This window comes from Sander lucioperca, chromosome 15 (genome assembly GCF_008315115.2).
Source record: "Sander lucioperca isolate FBNREF2018 chromosome 15, SLUC_FBN_1.2, whole genome shotgun sequence".
Taxonomy (NCBI): Eukaryota; Metazoa; Chordata; class Actinopteri; order Perciformes; family Percidae; genus Sander; species Sander lucioperca.
In genome coordinates, this window is record NC_050187.1 from 16,023,746 (window position 1) to 16,044,824 (window position 21,079).

The following is a 21,079-nucleotide window of genomic DNA, read 5'->3' on the forward strand; positions in this document are numbered from 1 at the left end:
ATTAAAGGAGACTTGCCATTTCAGTTTATTTAGATATTAAAAGTCTCTCTTATGCACATATACATGATGTGTAGTATATACACTCTTTTTTATTCCTATGTAAGTTCCTGTGTCAGTCACAGTGCTGTAAATCACTTAAATTCTGCTTAATACATCCAAGTTTGTTTGTGTCATTGCCACTTTGCCCGGCAGCACAATTTACTGGCAGTAAAGTGAGTGACATTTCTATTAGAAATCATTCTGAGGGGGCACAGTTAATTTGTAACAACTACAGCATGAAGGATGTTTTTCTATGTCAAACTTTCTGGCATTTATCAGGCTTGATTACAGCTTAAAGATTTTGTGGATTTATAGAAGTGGTTTATCCTTCACACTATCACTGACTTGACAAATACATGTGGAACACCCATAGACTGACTCGTTTGCTCAGATGGCTGGGGGTTCATGTCACACATCCCAGTGTGTTAGAGAAGAGATATTAGTGTGCCCTGCCTGAAAATGATTAATGCGCTTCTTCACTGACAATTAATCTAGAATTAATCAGTTAAACTGCAATTAGTCATTTATTCATTCATAACAAATAACTGGCAAATAACTTACATCAAACATTAACGTAGTACAGTAGCTGTAATAGGCATTACATTTACATGACACTGACTTAAGGTTTGAGCAGACTATTTTGATAAATAGCAGAACACAACAAACCATGTGCAGCAGAGGAATTAAATTGTGTCTTTCTATCTAGAGGAAATTAATCCAACAATATCCTTCCCATCAGGCAATTTGTCTGGAGTTATCATAGTAATTTATGGTAATGGAGTCATAGAGGCCTAAAAATGGCCTAAAATGAAATTGAGTATGGAGAGTAAAACATGCATAGGGCAGTTAATTAGGAACCTGAAAGTCATATTCAGATACCTAATATGTGTTAGTACTGCCTATGAATAAAACCTAAGAAACTGTTCATCTGCATTTCCCATTTATGTCTTTTTTTTTAAACTCCCAAGCTGTGAATCCTGAGAGGGCTCTTGTGAAGTATTTCCTTGACAAAAAGCCTATAAATATACAGTATAATCTGTGGAAATACCTATGACTCTGTTATTTGTCTGTGAAAGCATGCAGGAGTTTGTCCATAGTCTTTCTGTGTCACAGTTCATCCCTCTCCTCTCCCTCACAGACACACGCTGCCCTCTGGCTGTTCATGTAAGGCCTGCAACCAAGAGTCCCCACTGTGCTGTGGAGAGCGTCCGCCATCGAATCACAGGCTAAGAAGAAAAGACATAGAGAAATAGAGAGAGGAGGGAGGCAGAGTTTAGTATGATTTTTTGATCACTCACAATTAGGGCTGGGCAATATATCAATAATATATCGATAGTGTTGTCTTTTCCTGTTTTTAAAGGCTGCATTACAGTAAAGGGATGCCATTGTCTGAACTCACCAGGCTGTTCTAGCTGTTCTATTATTTGCCTTTAACCACTTAGTCATTATATGCACATTATTGATGATGATTTATCTAAAATCTAATTGTGAAAATATTTTGTAAAAGCACCAATTGGCAACCCTACAATATCGTTGCAATATCGACATTGAGGTATTTGATCAATAATATCATGATATCTGATTTTCTCCATATTGCCCAGCCCTACTCACAATGTATGTGAGATGTTAATAATAATAATAATAATAATAATAATAATGATAATAATAATAATAATAATAATAATCATTTATACTTTATTAATCCCTAATAATTAATTAAAATGTTTTCACTCTGTTGTTATAATACACATTACACACAGGCCTGAAATACACACACATGCTCAGTACCTATACATGCACTAATGGAGAGATGTCAGAGTGAGGGGGCTGCAGCTGTCTATGGATAGGTGCCCCAAGCAGTTGGGGGTTCGGTGCCTTGCTCAAGAGCACCTTGGCAGTGCCCAGGAGGTGAACTGGCACCTCTCCAGCTACCAGTCCACCACCCTACTTTGGTCCCGTATGGAGACTTGAACCAGCGCCCTCCGGTTCCAAACCCAACTGCCTACATACCCTGGTGGTTTCATTCATATACACCTTTATATATAAATATCTGCGAATATCTCACCTTGTACTTTCGACACAAAGCCCAGACTCTTCTTAAGGTCAGAGCAAATGCCATGCAGACACAAGCGAAACTCTGAGTCACAGTCGTACTTGGTTGTGCCACAAGTGTCATAGCACATATCAAGCTGGTTACAGCACTCAGTCATAGCAGGGATCCCCAGGTCAAGCTGTCAAAATAAAGAACTGTATTGTCAGTGCAGTTTACCAAGAACCTAGCATTTTAAGCCATTATGGTTGTCGTAAGCCCCATTATTATGGGCTTAATGATGTAGTTCTGGGCTGTTGGTGCTATGTGGGCCACCTACAGCGGCATTCACCTGGAATCCCACCAGAGAGGAGCTGCAGCCGTTGGGCTCTGGGAGCTGGTAGCCGGGACGAGGTTGAGGAGGTTCACCTACAAAAACAGAGACGTTCCATTTAATTCTTCTTCTCAAAGTGAAGGCACATTAACACACTGATGTCATAATATACTCCTTGGGTCTACAGGATATATCTGTTCTTGGGTGTGTGTTGTTTCACAGATAAGATGTAACTTCTGTTTAAGAACATATGTATTGATTGTGTAACTGTACATCTACCACCTAGACTGATAACCAGAATGTTTTCAGGTTTCATTATCAGCAGCCTGAGGGTAGATAAACTGACAGCAGAGACACCAATTTGACACTCAAAGTGTACTAAGAAAACACATATAACAGAAGGAAGAATATGGGGTGTGGACAAAATATAATTAGCATTTGAAAATCTACTGTGAACCAGGTAGACTGAAAATGTTTTGGCTCTTTTGAAAACAGCAACAACTCCCCCCCCCTCCAGGCCACTAAAATACGTGTGGTTCTCAGTAACATAACAGTAAAAAAAGTAAATTCAAGAGATTAGATCTTACCATATCTGCAGCGGTACTGACACACACCATTGTGTCCCCCCACCAGCTCCACCAGGGAGTCAAAGTATCCGTGCACACTCTGGAAACTATTTCTAATTGAGTTGATGCTCCAGCTGTTGTCGTCTTTATGAGCCAAGGGCTCGTTCAGGGACTGGTTTGTTTTGACTGGTCTAATGTCATTCTCCTCCGCCTCAGAAGAAGGTTGCTCCTGGGTGACAGCTTCACCAGTAAGAGCTTCCACAACAGAGGCGTCTCCAGCAGGCCTATCACTGTCTGTCTCTGGCTCTTCGGCTGTTGCAACTTCTGCTACTGGGACATCCACTGCTGGTTTGTCAGCAGCTGGATTATCCACTGCAAGTATTTTAGCCAATAGATTGTCACCAAAAATGGAATTAGCTGTAGGTTCCTCAACTGCAGGCACATCATCTACTTGGGTATCTGCAGGAGCTCCAGCTTCTTCAGCTGCATCTACAGAGGTAGCTGCTAAAACACTGTCAGTAACAGCAGCTGAGTGCACAGCAGGGACTTCCTCCTCTTCCTTTGCTTGAGTCTGGTAATGGCCTAAAGTGGCACACATGCCCGTGCACACGCCGAGGAGCAGCAGAACCGCAGTCCGAAGCAGCATGGTGTTGAACTGGTGACAATCCGAGCAGAGGAAGCTCTGCACAAGGTGAAGGTATTGTTAACAGTGTGAGAAGAGCTTAGACAGTGAGGGACATACACACACTGTGCTCCTACTGGCTCTGCCAGCCAGAGAGCAGACTTTGACCTATGATTAGGTTCAGGCAGACAGCAAGGCACTCTCTCCCACTGGGGGCAAAGGTCACCCCATATCAATCCAAAGAAAGCTTGTATAATTTCTGTAATCCGCTCATTCTCTGTGATTCTTGAAAACATCTAATGAGTAATTCAATCAGTTTCATCCACAAAAGCTATAACTGGATTTTTATGACTCAAAACGTCACATGGAATTTGAGCCCAGAGGAAAAACCCTCTTCGTATTTTCTTTTAAACTCGGCACATCTGATGGTGGTATTTCATTCTGTGACCTCTATCAAGACATCAAATATCTTCACTGTGTTTTGATAGAGGTCACAGACTAAATGACACTTAGCACAGAATAAGTACAGAGACAAACAGAAAGGTATTTTATTCATTTGGCATGTCTCTGCTGCCCTCTGGTGTTTGAAGAGTAATTTGCTCCTGATGCTGTGGATATTGATTTTTTGTTGTCTTCTTATTTAATGTCCCTGTCCAACAACAGAGGTCTGTTTTAAGGATACAAGTTGTCAAGTATGTTATTATGGGGTTTCAGGTCCCCCCGAATGCCTTATTCAGTCTCCTGTAGCTAGAAATGAGAGGACTTGTATCCTCCTAATTCTCCGTGGTATCTTGTTCTTGCACAGCTCCATACAGAATAAATCAGAAAAAGATGGCTGTGACAACATCCAGGCCTTTTTATTATGATTTGAAACAGTACTATTTATAATCCTTTAACATTTATTTAACCTTTATTTATCCAGGTAAGTCGATTAAGAACAAATTGTCATTTGCAACGATGACCTGTCACATTCACACTGTTACACATTCTACACTGAGCAGCTTCTTGGAGTTAAGGGCCTTGCTCAAGGGCACCTCAGTGGTGGTAGTAAGGGAGGGACAAGCACTGCTCTTTCACTTTCCCCACCCTGATTTTATCCTGTCGTTAGAACCAGTGACCTCCCAGTCACTGGCTCGCTTCTTTAACCTTTAGGCCACTACTGCCCACAGTACATAAGTAGCTCCAGGCTGTACATACACCACAACTTATTTGTTTTCAACCTGAAGGTGGAAGTTGTTCATATTACAGTAAAAAATACTAATTGGACTGGAGGTGGAAGTTGTTCATATTAAAAAATACTAATTAGACTGCTCTGGGCCACTAAAACAACATATGTTAAGTGTCAAATTCACTGCTGTTCTTTAACTGATGGATGACTGGAAACTGTGAAACCTGACGTCCTCTTACTTAATACAATTACTTAAAGCTGTGTTTGAACACAATTTTGAACACTTGAGCTGGTTGTTCTTGAGTATTTTCATTTTATGCCACTTTATACTTCTACTTAACCACATTTCAGAGGCAAAACTGTACTTTTACTCCACTACATTCATTTGACAGATATAGTACTGGTCAGGGACATCACTGGGATTTAAAGACAGGGGGTGCTTAACCCCCAGGGTATTTGTAACTTGCGTTTGCAAAATCTTTGCACTCACATCTTTTGTTACTGTATTAGAACTACACTTATGTCAACAACCAGTCAAGAAACCAAGATGTTAACAAGTAAAAAGTGACAGACATATCTTCTTCCATTTCTACTCTGTTCAACAAAAGTTACTGTAATGTAGCTTTTAGACACGTCAAAGCTGCATTTACTTAGGCCAGACTGTGCTCCTGATGAGTTCTTCTGTAGGCAATGACTTAAATGCTGTCTGCTCATGTAAATGTGTGATAAAGTAATAGCATACTATATCTAATTCCTCTCTCTATAAGATAAGTTGTCCAAAGAATGATATATACAGCATAACCCAAGAACCTGAATTTCAAGGTCACAGTGAAATTTGACAACACAAGTTTGAGAGTTTCTCAAATAAAGATGATTTATTCTGCCAAATGATGTATACAATGTATGATACAATGACAAGGCAGTATTCAAATAAAGTACAATTGAGAATGAAATAATGTTCAAAACCACAGTCAACAGCTATATTGTGTTTATTGTCTACGTGGGTGGAAGCATCAGAGAATGCCTTCTGTTTTTAAGGGTGGCAAATCGGTCTATCACTCTGTTGTGACTTAGGTGATTCAGTATGTCATTTTCAATCGACATGGCTGCAAGATTGTGAAGCCATTTCTGCCCCATTGTTTGACGCAGCCAGGAGTGAAGCCGACGCAGTGCACTAAAGGGCCTTTCACAAGAGCATCTGCTCACAGGCACTGTAAGGGTAACTTGGATGGTTGCCCTCAGAGAGGGAGACATGTCTGGGTCTAGGAAGTTGTGCACAGCTAACATGTCTTGGGGTGGACATCCAGCCTCTGTTTTGCAGGTAAGAAAGTTTTTTGTTACGAGAACCTCCTCTGATTTCAAGTCAATGCTGTAGTGCCTGGCAAGCTCATCCAAGTAGGATTCACTAAATAAGTTCTCAGATTTAGGGCCGCATGCCTGGATGCCTTTTAGGAGCCCTGAATGTACACTAGAAAATCTTAGTTCAAGCTCACTAACCATCCTGTCCACACAGGGGAAAAGCAAATTGGTTTTCAAGGTCTATGAGCTGATCAACTCAGTGCCTGAACCCATGGTTGTCTCCAACACAAAATCCTCCATTTTCTTCTGTTTATGCCTTTTCTTAGCATGTGGTTCTGGGATACTGTGTGTGTGTGGCACATGGCCTTGGTTTTCTCATACAGGTCTGTGGCAAATGCATCTGTGTGTTTGCCCCTCAGTGTGTCACAGACAGCTTCTTTGCCCATAAAAGCTTCTGCCAGGTTGGCGAGATATAGGTATCATTTGATGGAGGTTTATATTTTTGAAGGAAAGGATCAAACTCCTTTAAAGGCTCCATGAAAGCAAGAAAGTTGCCTCTGTTTGGATGATCTTCGCCTTCATTATTGCCACGAAAGGGGATTCCCTGTCTCCCTAACATGGAAGTGACTGCAACAATTCGCCTTAGATACTCTCTTCTCTCCACTATCTCACTTGCATTTGCAGATGCTATCATCTGTGCAATGTCTCCCTGTCGGCTACTTGCCTGGTAGCTTTTCCATTCAACAACACTATCCTTATGTGTGTGTGCCATCTCATGGTTGCCAAATATAAACAAGGCTTTCCTCCAGTTCTTGGAACCACTACTGACAAAAGCATCACGTTTGATGTTTTTGCCAAACACTCAACATGGGAAGCAGAAAGCTGCATTACGGTTGATTGAATATTCCAACCAGTTGTGGTGAAATGTCCTCTTCTGTGTACCAAAGCTATCTTGTGGGTAGCTCTTCAGCTTCACCTGTAGGGGCCCTGTGTCTTTGTCACCTAAATCATGCACATTACTGGAAGGAGTTGCTGCAGTTGCTTCGTCATTTTCCTTCTCTAGGTCTGTTTGCTCTACCTCTCTCCCTGGATCAGTTTGGTCTCCCACTCTCTCTATTTCCATTTGCTCAAGCTCCTCTGTCTCTGGACACGCTTGCTCTCCCTGCCTCGAGCAGCTTGCCTTTTGACCCTTTTCCTCCTCAGCCTCTCCTTCTGTCTTATCCTTTAAGATAAAACAAAACCCTGATGCTAATTTCATGACTTCGAAATGCGAATTGGTCACATGAAACAACATCCAAAATGTCCAAAAACAGACAAACAGAGGTCGGACAGCTAATAAGTTTGTAAGTTAAACAAATATGACAAATAGCAGTACAAGAAAAAATATATATAGGCATCGCTGCATGCTTTATCATGTAAGCTCTTGATAAGGATCCTATTTAAAGTGGCTACTGTCTGACTATAATAACCTGATGGTGGAAGGAATAAAATATTTGGAGTAATGATTACTGTATGTACTGTATGTAGGATGTGTGTGTATCTGTGGGCATATAGTCATGTTTAGCCTAGCCTACATTTAGGCAACATCTACATATTTATTTAATGTATCACAGCCAATTAATGCAGAAAGTTAAGTTGGTCAGAAATTCAGAATATAGGTAGCATATATAATAAATATAATGAAATAATTTAGTTTAGGCTGTGCCTTAGTGCCTAGACCTGCCAACAAATGCTTATTGTTAGAAGAAAACCAAACACCCCACATTTCCTTAGACCTGTAGACCACTACTGACCTTAATCACGCCGGCTCCCTCAGAATCAACTGCCCTGCCAATCTCCTGCTTCTCTTTCTCTCTGCTAAAATATCTTCGAAAATCCATCTGCTCAATGAATTGAAGGATACAAAGAGAGAGAGAGAGAGAGAGAGAGAGAGAGAAAGAGTCACAACCCGCCTTGCTAAATTTTACCGGATTACCCAATGGGCATTATGGGCACGGGCCCAGGGGCCCATGCGCACTTGGGGCCCAAGCGAGGGGAAGAATTTTCTTTACATTTCAGATAATGACACCATGTAGACAGACAGTAAGGGAACACTAACAGGTGTGTGTATGTGTTTATGTGTGAATTATGAATTTGATTCATAGAACTGGATTGGTAAAGGTGAGGCACTATGTGCTTGCATATGCCAGCTAGTTGCTCGCTAGAGGTGTTACCAGCAAATAGTAACCAAAAATTCAAAAGCTTGATTGTGTGGGTGGGGTGGGGGGCCCTACAAGACATTGTGCCCAGGGGCCTCTGAATTCTTAATCCAGGCCTGACTACAGTTCAATTGTTGGAATGTAGAGACAGGTGGTTCCAAGTTCAGTAGGCACCAAGTTTTAGTTCACAGTCAACGTTCTACCAAATCGTTGCAAAGTGTAAATTACACTTTCACAACTTATTGAAAATGAAATTGTCATTACCTTATTCAGTGCTCATCATCTGAGGGAGACAGTGTAGGCCTGATGTTTTTCCCAAGAGTCAAAAGTAGCGAAGCCTCTGACGAACTGACTCACCAGCCCCGAGCATCGCTCTTTATATCCCCTTATCACAAGCCTCCTACAGCGTCCTAATAGGGGGACAAGTGAGCCATCTTACAAACGTCATGACCAAAGTGTCTTAAAAAACTGTTACTAGGTAAGATCAAGGTGGAGGCGAGACACGTTGCTCCACCTGCATGAGTCCACATATTCTGTCTTCCTCATTTGCATGCTCGAACTGAAGCAGCTACAGTTTCCTGTCAGCTAAATTCTAAACCACGATTTTCCGTCCCCTGTTCGCTTGCTACGTTCTAATACAATGTTTAAAACTATGATACGTGTTTTGGTACACAATGCTTATAGCCACACACTTTCACAAGTTCGAAGCCCACTTTAAGAGTGTATTCCGCAAAAGCTATAAAGGCTTAATAAATGCAAAAGGAATATAAAATTCCAAAACGCTTTCAGTGTATTCTGCCAAAGCTATAAAGGCTTAATAAATGCAAAAGGCTTACAAAATTCAAAAACACTTTGAGAGTGTTATTCTGCCAATGCTATCAAGGCTAAATAAAAGGCTTACAAAATCAAAATTCTATAAGAGTGTAATACTAAAGCCATCGACTATATATTTGAAAGCAGTCAGCAAACAAGCATACTTTTGAGCAGATCATAAACACAAAATACTGTGAAATAGTAAGAAATAAGGGGTGATTACTTTGTAATTTCATACAATGTACTGTTTGTGTGTAATATGACTGTAAACCAGGTCACTCAGCACACACCAGACTGTCAGTTTGCTTATGTTTTCTTGTTTTTCTTTTTTCAGTAAGCTCTACTTTCATTCAGTAGGCTTTTTGGGAGACAGTGTCCCTCTCTCTAGAGCTTCTTTTTTTCACAATTTCACAATATGTTCATCTCCTCCAACAACACACAAAACACATGATCATCTTTTAAAATAGGGTACTTTATTATAGATTTAACTAACAGTATGTAAAGTAGCTCATATTAGCTTCGCCTCAACCCACCATAACATCTAAATACTTCTAAAACATTGCATGAGTAAGAATAAAATAGTAAACATTTATATTCATGAATAACACTCTTAAATGGGCCAATCTGCTTAATGAGTATTTTTGAATCTTATGTACATTTTACTGCTAATATTTATGTACTTTTGAATGCAGAACTGTGTCATTGCTTGCTTGCTGATACTGGTGGTAGTTTTAAGCTATGGTCTACAGTGTTATTTCTGGACAAAAACATTTTTTATATGTACTAAACTCAAGGGCTATAAGCTAATATACTTAAGTTGCTTGCTCATCAAATATGTGACTCTATTTAATACATATTACTTCGTTTTATTGCACTTTGGAATGTCCATATCAAGAAATGATCCTCTGGTTTACTTGCTGGTGAAGCTATTTACTCTCTGTTTGTAGATCACAATGCATTTCGTCCCATAACATCCTGGTGGAAAAACATAGAAAAGCAGCACCAGGTTAGAAAGAGTCACCAGTCCCTGAGTCTCACAGTACAGTATGTGCAATATAACATGTACCGTCTTAATGCCTTGCTTGCTTTCTCTCTGTCCAGCACCATGTTGATGTCGTTTTCCAGATCCTTCAGAGAAAAGTACAGTAAAAAAACATGGCCCACTTTCACAGAGCAAGACAGCATTTCAAATCTATAATGCTTTAAAAAATGATGATATGGTAGGAAAAAGATCAAACTCCCTTGCCCTGTTTGTGGTCTTCAGACAGTCATTTGAGGCTATCAGTCTCATTATCTCTTTCTGGAAGCCAACAGAAAAATACATTTTAAATAAAAACTGCAGCCATATGCATTTTTAGCAATCACCAATTGCACTTCCTGCTTTAATTTTATTTCTGAACAAACACAAAGACAAAATTAATGCACAATGCGATGCAACAGTCTAGCTGTGCTGTTCATAAACTTGTGAGAAACAGGGCAGAATATATGAATATAAGCAGACAGTTTATGTCCCAGCAGCACCTTTAGGTCTTTGATGCGTCCTTCAGTAGCAGTGGTTGTGACAGAGGACACCAGCTTCTCTTTAATCTCCTCCTCCAGCTGTTGGATCTCCCTCCACGTGTTCAACACCTGAAGCCTCTTGGATTGGAGATTGTTGGTGCAGCTGTCCTGCAGCCCTGACAGATATGTATCTGTCAAAACACAGAAGAGCTAGCATGAATGCACTGTGTGCTACATGTGTACTAGTACATACACACCCCTGCAGGGATTATAAAGTCACAGCTGACTCACTGAAACTACAAAACTCTCTTTATGCCTGTTGTTGGCAAGACAAAGTCATTATTTGTTCAGTCTGTCCACATCAAAGACACATTGAACACAGGACATTGAAAAGTTAGCATGTGCTGCTGCCTGCAGGCTAATATACAGCAAGTGCTTAGAAGTGGTTTACTAATGATTAGATCTACCAATGCAGTCTTGAGACTTACTCTTCATATTACTGTCCTCTGGGCCTATGATAGCTGGAACATTTTGCGATTCATTTTGGACTCTGAGGTTAAAAAAAGAACAAATGTGCTTAAAATAATGACACAGTATGTAATTATATATACTTTTTTTAGTAGACAGATCCTTGCAGTACCGTTTATTCTCCTCTAGAGCTCTTCTGGCCTCCTGCTCCAGCCTGCAAACCTCTTTTTCAGCGTCTTCCAACTCCATTTGCCTTACTTTGCCATTGCCAAGATCTTTGAGTGAAGTATCCAGCGACTGTAACAGAACAACAAAAACATATTAACACTTGTATTGTTTGCGATAAGCGCAAAAGATGCTTGAGAGACATGCTTGTTCTGTGACTATTGCAAAATGATTTGAGGCTCCAAGACATTACAAAATCTGTAATGTACAACCCTCCAACCCCATTAACATATTCTGCTATGTCAAAAAAAATCTTTTCACTGAATAAAAAGACCCCATTGCCAGCAGCCCTGTTCGGTTCCTAATGGACAAATTACCATGAAAATGAATGACAGAGTTAACTTTGACCCTTTGAACTATAGGTGCAGTTTTGTTACATTACAAGGACTTTGTATTCAACTTAGTGCTAATGTTACTCCTTCTAGAAGATGGACACATTCTCACACAGTATGAAAAGCAATTTCTCGACTTTGAAAGTGCCTGAGCTTGATAATTCATCACAGTAAACATGAAGCCATTACTGTATGTTATGCTTGCTGTCAATCAGCTGACACCCACAGAAGGGACTCAATGTTTTTGACAGGAAATAAGGCCAGAAAGTCTCAACCATGTCTCAGGTCGTCTTCTTATATGTCTTACGTATTTACTGTATTTGAATACATTATGAGCATTGTGCTTTACCGTGTCATGTAGTGATGACTGGGAAGCCATCAAGTGGTTGACATACAAATCATAATCTGTCTGGAAGAAGAAAGAAAACATTATTTCACTCTATGTATTTTGTGGATTGTTTTTATTATGTGTCTTTGTAGATGAAATCAAAACTTCACTGGAATTGTGTTATTAATAATATATTTCAATGTACTGCTCATATGTTTGTTACATTGTTTTAATCAACACAAGCTTTACAGCTTTGCATTACAGGTGATGGTGGAAACATTTATCATGGACACAACTGCCGGCTACAGATCATGAAATAGCCAGCTACTGGTGTGTTAACAAATAATACACATCAGCAGGTTACTGTAACAGTTTAGCTGTTTACTTGTCCTCATAAAGGATAATCAAAAGTAGTCTTCCTGTAGTTTTACACTGTAGAATAAGATTATAATATATATATATATATATATATATATATATATATATATATATTATAATATATAATCTTATTTTTTTGATTTCGGCTTCTGGACCACCTCACTGTCTACTCGTTAGCCTACAACAAATGAATGTCAAGCAATGATCAGTTTATTTTGTTTCACAAACACTAATGTGCAATGCAAAATTATAAACGTGCAACGCAGTTTTACTGACAGTGTGAGCAAAGCCATTGTGTGAAAAAAAGAAACTTGCAAAACATTTCTTGAATGAATGAGCAGTAATGCAGCCGTTGCCCGGTGATGACCTGCTCCCAGACTCATCATGACCAGGTTTCAGTGGTTGCTCTACTTCCGCTTGCTACACCAGGGACTCACTCTCTCTTGGCTCTAATACGTCTGACGACACATGCTAAAAATGTGCTAGTGGGTACAGAGGAAATGGAAAAACCTTAATTTCCCTCAGGATGCGTCCATATACTGGCGAGCCTTCACATACATCATCAAAGACGTCACTGAACACCGCAAGGCAGTCTCGGCTGGGCCAGCTGTGCACTGACAACCTACTCAGCTCCTGGGTATGACAGGAACACACGCATGCACGCACACACGCACTCACACACACACACACACACACACACACACACACACACACACACACACACACACACACACACGTGAGAGGCTGTGCATGTCTTTATTCATGCACTTTCTGCAAGAGTTTGAGCGGGCAATTCAGAATTGCCATCTCATGTGAAATTGACACATTAGAAATATGTGAACTAAACTAGTTGTGTGATGTCATGGTTTGTGTGACCATTCTCACTTTTTGTAGTTTCCTCTCATGAATTTCAGCAACATGTATTCCAGCCCAGAGGTCCTGCTTGGCTATGACTTTCCTGCCAAATCGTTGTTTCGTCTTTAGCTGGCTGTCATTATTCAGGCCTTCCTGGTCAAAATGCTGTTTCCCCTCAGGATCAGATAAAAAGTTAGACTTTTTCTGGGAGAAGGCTCTAGGCTGGACTGGCAGAGAGTTTGAGGAACAGTAAACTATCTTAGGCAGACTCACATCTTCTCTTTTGTCTGCATGTGATGAGCAATGAGTAGCCTGATCTTGTCTTGACCTTAAGACTTCAGACTCTACTAAAGCGGTGCCAGTGGAGAACTCAGGGGGACACTCTTTCATTTCTTTCTTCTTTACATAGAGCGAAGCCTTTGTCCGTGTCAGCTGGGGTGTCAGAGGGTTTGGGGTTTCTTCTAGGCTCTGAGACATCCTCCAGAAAGACTGCTTTGTGTCCCTGTGAGGCTGACTCTGGTTCAGGCAGCGTGGTCCCAGATGACCTGAAGAGTAGGTCAGGATATCAGCCTTCTGACCAGCTTCAGCAGCCAGCAGCAGTCTTTGGATGTCGCTCCTAAAGCACCCGGGCTTTGGCTTACAGCTGCTGGACATGGCTAAAGGCACAGAACAACATTATTGTTAAGTCTGTTGAAAGACACACAATCTGACAGTACATTTCCTATATAATGCAACAGAACTGCATATGTTCACATTAAATAAATGTAAACCAAAATGAGTATGAATTTCTATAAACTGCATTTACTTATATAACGTTAGTTAGCGCTTTTATCCGAAGGGGCTTCACAATTACAGTAAATGGCATGAAATAGGTGAAAAACAACTAACTCAATGTTGTGTCTGTAAATGAATTGTCTGTCCTAAAAACACAAATCTGTGAAAACAAACTGAATTAAAGTAACATTAAACTTTTATTTAACAGTTAGCTAACACTAGCTACGATAACTTTTGTAAATCCATAATCAAATTGGTTTTCCACAATCCAGAGGCACCTAGCAAAGAGTCATTAGTGCTTTTACATTACTTTAAAATATTGCTAATAAGCAGGTGAAGATTGTGAACAAAGCAGACATACAGAAACGCTCAATAATATCCTCACCTGCTAATTTCGTGCAGTCACGACAAAAAAACCATGCAAAAAACAGACTTTCTTCATGGCCAACGGTCTGTTCTTTACTCGGTTGCCAAGGAGACCGAAGCGCGTAACGCCAGCGTTGCATTCAATGTCTCGATAATAATCGTACCCATGAGCTTTAAGGTTCTAGGTCCCATTTACGCGTTAGGTTATTATGGATCCCACGTAACTTCTAGGCAAGTCCCGCCCTACGAAGCAGCTCGATTGGTTAGGCATTGGCCTCGAGTGGTTAGGATATTTAAAAAAAAAAGATTTCAGTTCTTGTAATTGATTACAAACATGAAAGAATTCAACCAATCAGATAAGATGAAGTTAGTTTTCAAGTAGGCCTAGGCTATCACCAACTGCTAGTTTTTTTTTCTTGAAAACTGTCAATAAACATAAAACAAATAAAACCAACATGAAAAAGAAATAAGTTTGTATTACACATCAGGGCAGAGATATGTGTGGAGTTCAGGCAGCTGACCACATTGCAAAGCAGGAGCGGATTGGAATATTTGACCACCATGAGCAAAGGCAAGCAAGAGTTTAACTGAATTCCAAATCCCAACTCATGGGAGCCCATCCTTTCCATAACCATATTCTGCTTTATTTTGCTGTCCTGTCCATTACCTTGAAGTTAAGGATTATGCATCACATCAGAAAGATGTGTGTGTGTGCATGCATGGTACTCGGGGAAGGCTCAAAAGGATGTGTACTGACCAAAAATAAAATCGGAATTTTCATGTTTGACAATGAACACAAACACACTAGATTTTTGTCATTGGACTAAAGCTGGTACGAGTTGTTAAATTCAGTCAAGAGCTCGAAACAATACTAAATGACTTGTGGTTTATAACACTGCAAATAACAGAACTAGAAATTCTCCAACAAATTCCCCATATTTCCTCAGGTTTTCTTATTTGTATTGTAGTATCTACCACAGTATTCAAATGTTTCCTGTGGACTGCCACAAATCCTTGCACACAGTAACACAATTACAGATTGTGTAAACTATAGTTATTGGGGAAATCCGGTTACAACAAAACTCCTGTAAATGCTTTAATCAAACTATTATCGTAATCGGGTTATTTACAATAATTGGGTTATTGTGTGCAAGTAAAGTACACAGTAGTGAGTGTAGCCTACAGAGCAAAAGAGAGGGAGGAGGAGAGCCGGGGCCTCGGGGCTGGAATGGCCAGAATAGGAAAGCACCCAGATGGCAAAGCTGAGCATAAGGGAAGAGACAGTGTAACATGTTATGCTTCATTGAAACAAATAGGGCTATATAATGGAGTTTGCATTATTTGCAATCTTGTGTGCTCCATTAACTTTTGATGTAATGATGTTAAACAAAATAATGCAGTAGTAGAGGATAAAGAGGCTCCCGGACGTTTACTTGCCTGAAGTTAAGGATGCATTTGATGATGAAAGAGAATTTACTAAAAATATGAAATACCAAGGTTCATTTCCAAATGTATATTACACAACAAATTACTTTGTAGAATAGAGGACCAGTGGTTATGATGTTATTGCTTACTAAGCCAAAACAGATTGCATTTTAGTATTTAATGTCCATTGGTAATTTAGGAATTTCCGTAAGTAATAGAATGTAAATACAAAAACCTCTGTGGCTCAAATGCCATCAGGTAAAAATAGTTTACTCCCATCAAGCAGGTTTTTTGAAGAGCTGCTATTTGGGAATTTGTATTTAATAGCACCATATAGTATAAAATGGATAATGGGGGTACGAAAAAATCTAAATATTGAGCACTGCAATGGACAAAAGGAACTTGTTGTGATGAGTCATCGGTCACCAACCGCGTTTGGCAGCTGGTGGATCTGTAGTGGTAGGCAGCCATCTTGTGGAAATGAAACCTCCATTGTTGGTCTGAGAGATAACTGAGGAAGATCAACTGACAACAACTGGCACTGACAATGTGTTGCAAACATATTCATCCATGATATCCTACTGTATATTCAAAGACAATGACATCTACCATATAGGCCTATGAACACACCTTCCATGGACCCCTCACCCAACAGGTGACCCAAATTTATTTGATTAGGATGCACATTAATCAACATTTCTGTAAATGTCGGCTAATTACCTAGCACGCATGTCTTTACGGTGGGAAGAAACCGGAGCACCCGGAGGAAACCCACGCAAACACGGGGAGAACATGCAAACTCCACAGCGAGATTTCTAAGAAAATCTTTTCACTGTATTTATTATAGTTTGGGATGACAGCAGTATTACTGTATTTCCTGCAGTAACGAATAGATAAATATAAAGGGTTAACCTACCAGAAACTCTGATTTAAGGTTAAAATGTACGACTGTATTACACAGGTTAAAAAGTCATGTTACAAATTTCTTAGATGATTTGAAATGATTGTATAGTTTTAAAATGGGGTGGTGCTGATTTTCCTCAACTATTCTGCATGCACAACATACAGCAGACGTTACAGTATGTACAGCAGGCTGCACTCATCTCAGTTCGTCCAACAAGATTTTTTCACCCTTGCCAGTCATTTTTGAAGATCCCAATTCTTATTTATATTTTGACTTTCACAAAAGTGTGTAAAGAATTGACCTTCATCTCTGTGATAATTAAACAAATGGACTTGATTAAGTGCAATAACATGCTACTGACCAATCAGGAGTTATGCATTGTTGCTCCAACACTGTCTCTGCAGCTCTACAGTATCAATAAAATAGTAGGCATTAACAGTCAATAAATGCAAACAGGAAATAAAAAATGATCTGGCACATTGATGCATTTTTCAGGTATTTAATAAAAGTCATTTGGGCTACTGCTCTTACATTTACAGTTGAGACATTCCGCAATTATTCTGGGTAACAGTAACATGTCTAGACCGTTTTGTTTATTTGAATGTTTACTTTGTACAAAACAAAAAGGCCAACATTATTTTTCTTTGTATAAAAAATATAAGTTAATTTAAATTTAACTCTAATTAAGAAAATAACAATAGTAATAATAGCAATAATAATAAGAATCATCAATAATAATAATAATAATAATAATAATAATGATAAAGATCATAAGCTAAACATAGTGCAGACAATGGTGTATAACTGGTGCTGAAAAGTAGAAGGGACAGTGCAGTGTTATGGACTTAACCATGTTCTCAGGTGGGGTTGGAGTGGGTAAAGAGACAGTCAAAAGCTTTCTCTCTCTCTTACACTCACACAGACACACTCATACATACACACACACACACACACACAGTCTGAAAGTGCACAACCGCCATTCAGTTTAGCGCCATCAGAGCATACATCTCAGTCTGTATGCAAAATTCTTAGATTGCACTCAGTATACACCCATTACCGTATATGCAAAATTATATAAAAACCTCCGTTCAGGTGCATGCTAATTTTTGCTCCTCTTGGTTGAAGCTTACTGGAAGCAATTCTGAAAAGTAAAGACAGAGCACATCATGGAAACTGATGGCGCACTGACCCACATGCCACCACCGAGGATCTGCAACCAACAAAACATTCATCAAAATGTACATTCACACCATGCGGGGGCCACAGTACCAGTTGTAAAACAAATTATTTGAGCGGTAATTTCAGTCTTGGAGGGACAATGTCCACTGGAATGACAGTTTCAGACAACAAAAATTGTCTTTTGGAAGATCTTGGAAACTCATTTTGAAAGAGTCCAAATGTGCCCCATTGCATGACGTTGGAGAGTAAGCGTAAAGGAGGAGGATTTGTTTCCTTCGACAGGCCATGGATATGAGGGGAACTTCTGTCACACACCTGCAGAAAGTCAAGCAAGCATTCTTGAATCCCAGAGATAGACATATGATGCTCTTAACAGGTTTGACATTGTGGGAAAATATGAAGCTGACGATTTGTTGAGACTCCTTTTGAGCTGCTGTACCTGCATCAACAGCAAAACGTGTTCAGTGTCATGAACGTTTCACGCTACGGCTTTGAACCTGCAAGGACACCCGTCTACGTCAAAAACAGACTGTATAGTTGACGACTAATCCCGCCCTTCACTATTGATTTAATTTATACCTCAATAATTCAGCACGTCTTAACCAGGTGTTATAAATCAGGGTGCTAGAGTAATAAACTAGTCAACATGTAAAAAGTTTGTTGTGTTACTTCAAACAAAGAAATCTTTAAAATCCGCTGGGACACTTAACCAACTTGAGCAGTATCCTCTTTTTTTTTTTACTTTCCTCTTTACTGTTTTATTAATGGTTCTAGAAATGATTACTGATTAATGAGGAGAAATCAGATTTTTGTGTAAAATAATTCATGATGTGATAGTGGCGTGAATAATGTTATGACAGTGAAAATTCAATAGAACGCAGGCTTACTAAAACTGATGCTATTTGTGCATCGTCTTTATCTTGTGAACTCTGTCCTACACACATTATTATTAGTGCTGGCCTGGGGTCAGATCCTGATAATCCAAAAAAAAAAAAGTAGATGTACTATGCAGCAGGTTCCAAAATACCAGGAGGGGCAGTGCTGTAGGGTCCACTTCAGGGAGAAACATTGTGACTCACTTGTGACTGCGTTCACAAGTGTAGACATTAGCTAAAACTCCTCTCGTCACAGTTCATCCACGTTTTGTAGAATATGCTGACGGGGCGATTTCTCCACATAGAATAGGCTGTATGTCTTTATTCAAGTACTGCAAAGGATTTTTGCTGAAAAAATAACATTCCGACGTCCACCTTCTCAATAAGGTGGCATTAAACCATACATCTGCTCTACACATTCCTTCTGTCTCTGGAAATACCTTGCTGAGTAGTGCGCGTACGATAAACCTACCACAGAAGGCAAACAGTACCATTTAAAAAAAAAGAAGAAGAAAAAAAGCCTGAACCAACAACAAGATTTCACGTATGTCTGTCTGTGAAAGGTTCAGAGTAAGGCCTCTGCAAATACAAGACCGTAAAAGAATCAGCTCATATAAAAAAAGAAAAAATAACATAACAGCCAAAAGAAAACAACAAAAACGCCACAAGTCCATTCTACCAAATGAGTTCCCAAGCTGAGTGGATGTAGAGTGACGGGTTGAAGTCCCTCCCCATCAGCTGTCTGTCAGTCTCTGGGTGAAACCGTCAGTGTTTACACCTCTGTCACCCAATGAGGTAACTGTGTGTTTTCAAAATCAAGTCGCCTTTAGCTGATCCGTCTCCTGCTAACACAGGATGTGGGTTCTTCTTCCCCTTGACAAAGTTCCAGGTCCGTGGCAGGATTCTAGTTGTATTCCTTTGGTGGGCCAGCAACCCCTTTGGTAGTCAGTTGTCCACCTTGACAGGACCTGAATCACAAGGCCGGTTGGGCACTACGTCCTGCACTTCTCCCCGCGATATCTTCTCCCACTGGCACAGGTTTTCCCTGCACACACAAAATATCCTCTATCAGATTCAGACTCTGCATGTCATGGGTTTACAATCAGATCTGTGCCACTAATGCAGACATTTCATTTCTTACTGCACAAAGACATGGCTTAGCATCTGAAATCAGAGGATAAAATCATGTCAGCATGAATCAAAGACATTGAAAACTTCATCAACAACAGGACAAAATTATAATGTATGACAGTTATTTCAAACAAAACACACTGAATGAAATTGTCTAGTGTTATTTTACTTTAAATGATAATTATATTAGGGTAAAAATGGCTTTTGATCAAGTTATTTTCAGATGTATATTTGTTATTGATAAACAGCTGGTATTTGAAAGTTGTCTTGTTTGAGAGAAAATGAAATATACTACTGTAGCAACTGATGGGGCAAGCTAGTTAGCACACTATAGCAGCAGTATAACACTTTGTTGCCACAAGGGTGTGCATCTGATGTGAAAAATTGGACATAATATTGTTAGAGACAGAACTATTGAAACAAGATAGATACAATTATGCCTCTATTTTATAACTGTAGTAATGATATTAAGACATATCAGAACATAATCAGAATAGCAAATTATGGTTCTGAAGATATCCATATTAATATCCATATGTTCACACACTGCAACAACAAAACTAAATCTGCAATAAACCAAACCCAACGGTATTAAACAACTAAATATGGTATAATGAAATTGTACCAGCAATTTATTCAAAAGAGAAATATCAAGAATGATGCTAAAATGACCAATGGTCAAACATGTGTCTCCACAGTAACAGTGTAACTCATTAGTCATCTGTATCATTAGCTGTCCCATCAGGTCGTGTTGTCACCCCCCCACCCCACTATAATCTATAAGCCTGACACACGAGTGCAGAAAGTGGTGCCCTTCCCTTCACTTAGCCTAGCTGATGCAGTTTACACGTCTGTGGCAGATCCCACAACAAGCAGCCGGGCTCCACAGGGTCTAGGCTCGTTGCCCACCCAGGGCTCAGGTGCTGACGTACACCCCAGGCTTATATATTACACTGCTCACTTTGTTTGCATTCCCCGCAGATCAAGGTCACAACTTTTTAAAGACCAGCAGGTTACATGCAGACACACTGGTGCACCAAGAGCAACCATTTCCTGTTAGTATACTGTCTTCTATATTGAAATGTGTCTTACTGAATATGCTTTTCATAAAGTTCTAGCACAGGTTTGTTTAATCCAACAGCATTGCAGTAGCACGTGTTTTGTTTTTGCATTTTCAGTTGAAAGTGGAATGCACGTCTATACACACGAGTACTCCTTATCACCTCAAATTTTATTTGTCTTGCCAACTGCTGCTGGTCATCACACGTTAC

At 39.7% G+C, this 21,079-nt stretch overlaps 3 protein-coding genes across 11 annotated transcripts in view; all 3 read right to left on the bottom strand.

Moving 5' to 3' along the window:
* Positions 1-14: 14 nt before the first annotated feature.
* pla2g12b (phospholipase A2, group XIIB) lies at positions 15-3,738 on the bottom strand. Of its 2 annotated transcripts, none has more exons than XM_031302432.2 (4): positions 2,990-3,738; positions 2,409-2,497; positions 2,105-2,270; positions 15-1,265 (listed from the first exon to the last, which is right to left on the bottom strand). In XM_031302432.2, the coding sequence occupies exons 1-4, from the start codon at positions 3,612-3,614 to the stop codon at positions 1,147-1,149; spliced, it is 999 nt and encodes a 332-aa protein (XP_031158292.1). In that variant the 5' UTR covers positions 3,615-3,738; the 3' UTR covers positions 15-1,146. The 2 variants fall into 2 exon arrangements, with proteins under 2 accessions (XP_031158292.1, XP_031158297.1); XM_031302437.2 differs by having other exon boundaries at positions 2,421-2,497; positions 2,990-3,737.
* A 5,808-nt stretch (positions 3,739-9,546) lies between these two features.
* LOC118493263 (uncharacterized protein C6orf118-like) lies at positions 9,547-14,404 on the bottom strand. 2 transcript variants are annotated; one of them, XM_035992690.1, is made up of 11 exons: positions 14,314-14,404; positions 13,428-13,841; positions 13,185-13,328; positions 12,810-12,932; positions 11,943-12,002; positions 11,209-11,333; positions 11,057-11,118; positions 10,590-10,759; positions 10,315-10,368; positions 10,135-10,196; positions 9,547-10,043 (listed from the first exon to the last, which is right to left on the bottom strand). In XM_035992690.1, the coding sequence occupies exons 2-11, from the start codon at positions 13,806-13,808 to the stop codon at positions 9,995-9,997; spliced, it is 1,230 nt and encodes a 409-aa protein (XP_035848583.1). In that variant the 5' UTR covers positions 13,809-13,841; positions 14,314-14,404; the 3' UTR covers positions 9,547-9,994. The 2 variants fall into 2 exon arrangements, with proteins under 2 accessions (XP_035848583.1, XP_035848582.1); XM_035992689.1 differs by having other exon boundaries at positions 9,551-10,043; positions 13,185-13,841.
* Positions 14,405-17,106: 2,702 nt separating this feature from the next.
* pde10a (phosphodiesterase 10A) overlaps positions 17,107-21,079 on the bottom strand; it is a 59,095-nt gene continuing 55,122 nt past the window's right edge. For all 7 annotated transcript variants that reach the window (XM_035992176.1, XM_035992175.1, XM_031302440.2 and 4 more), the window contains one exon: positions 17,107-19,722. In XM_035992176.1, the coding sequence (XP_035848069.1) occupies positions 19,623-19,722 (100 nt within the window). In that variant the 3' untranslated portion in view covers positions 17,107-19,622. The remainder of the gene's footprint in view (positions 19,723-21,079) is intronic.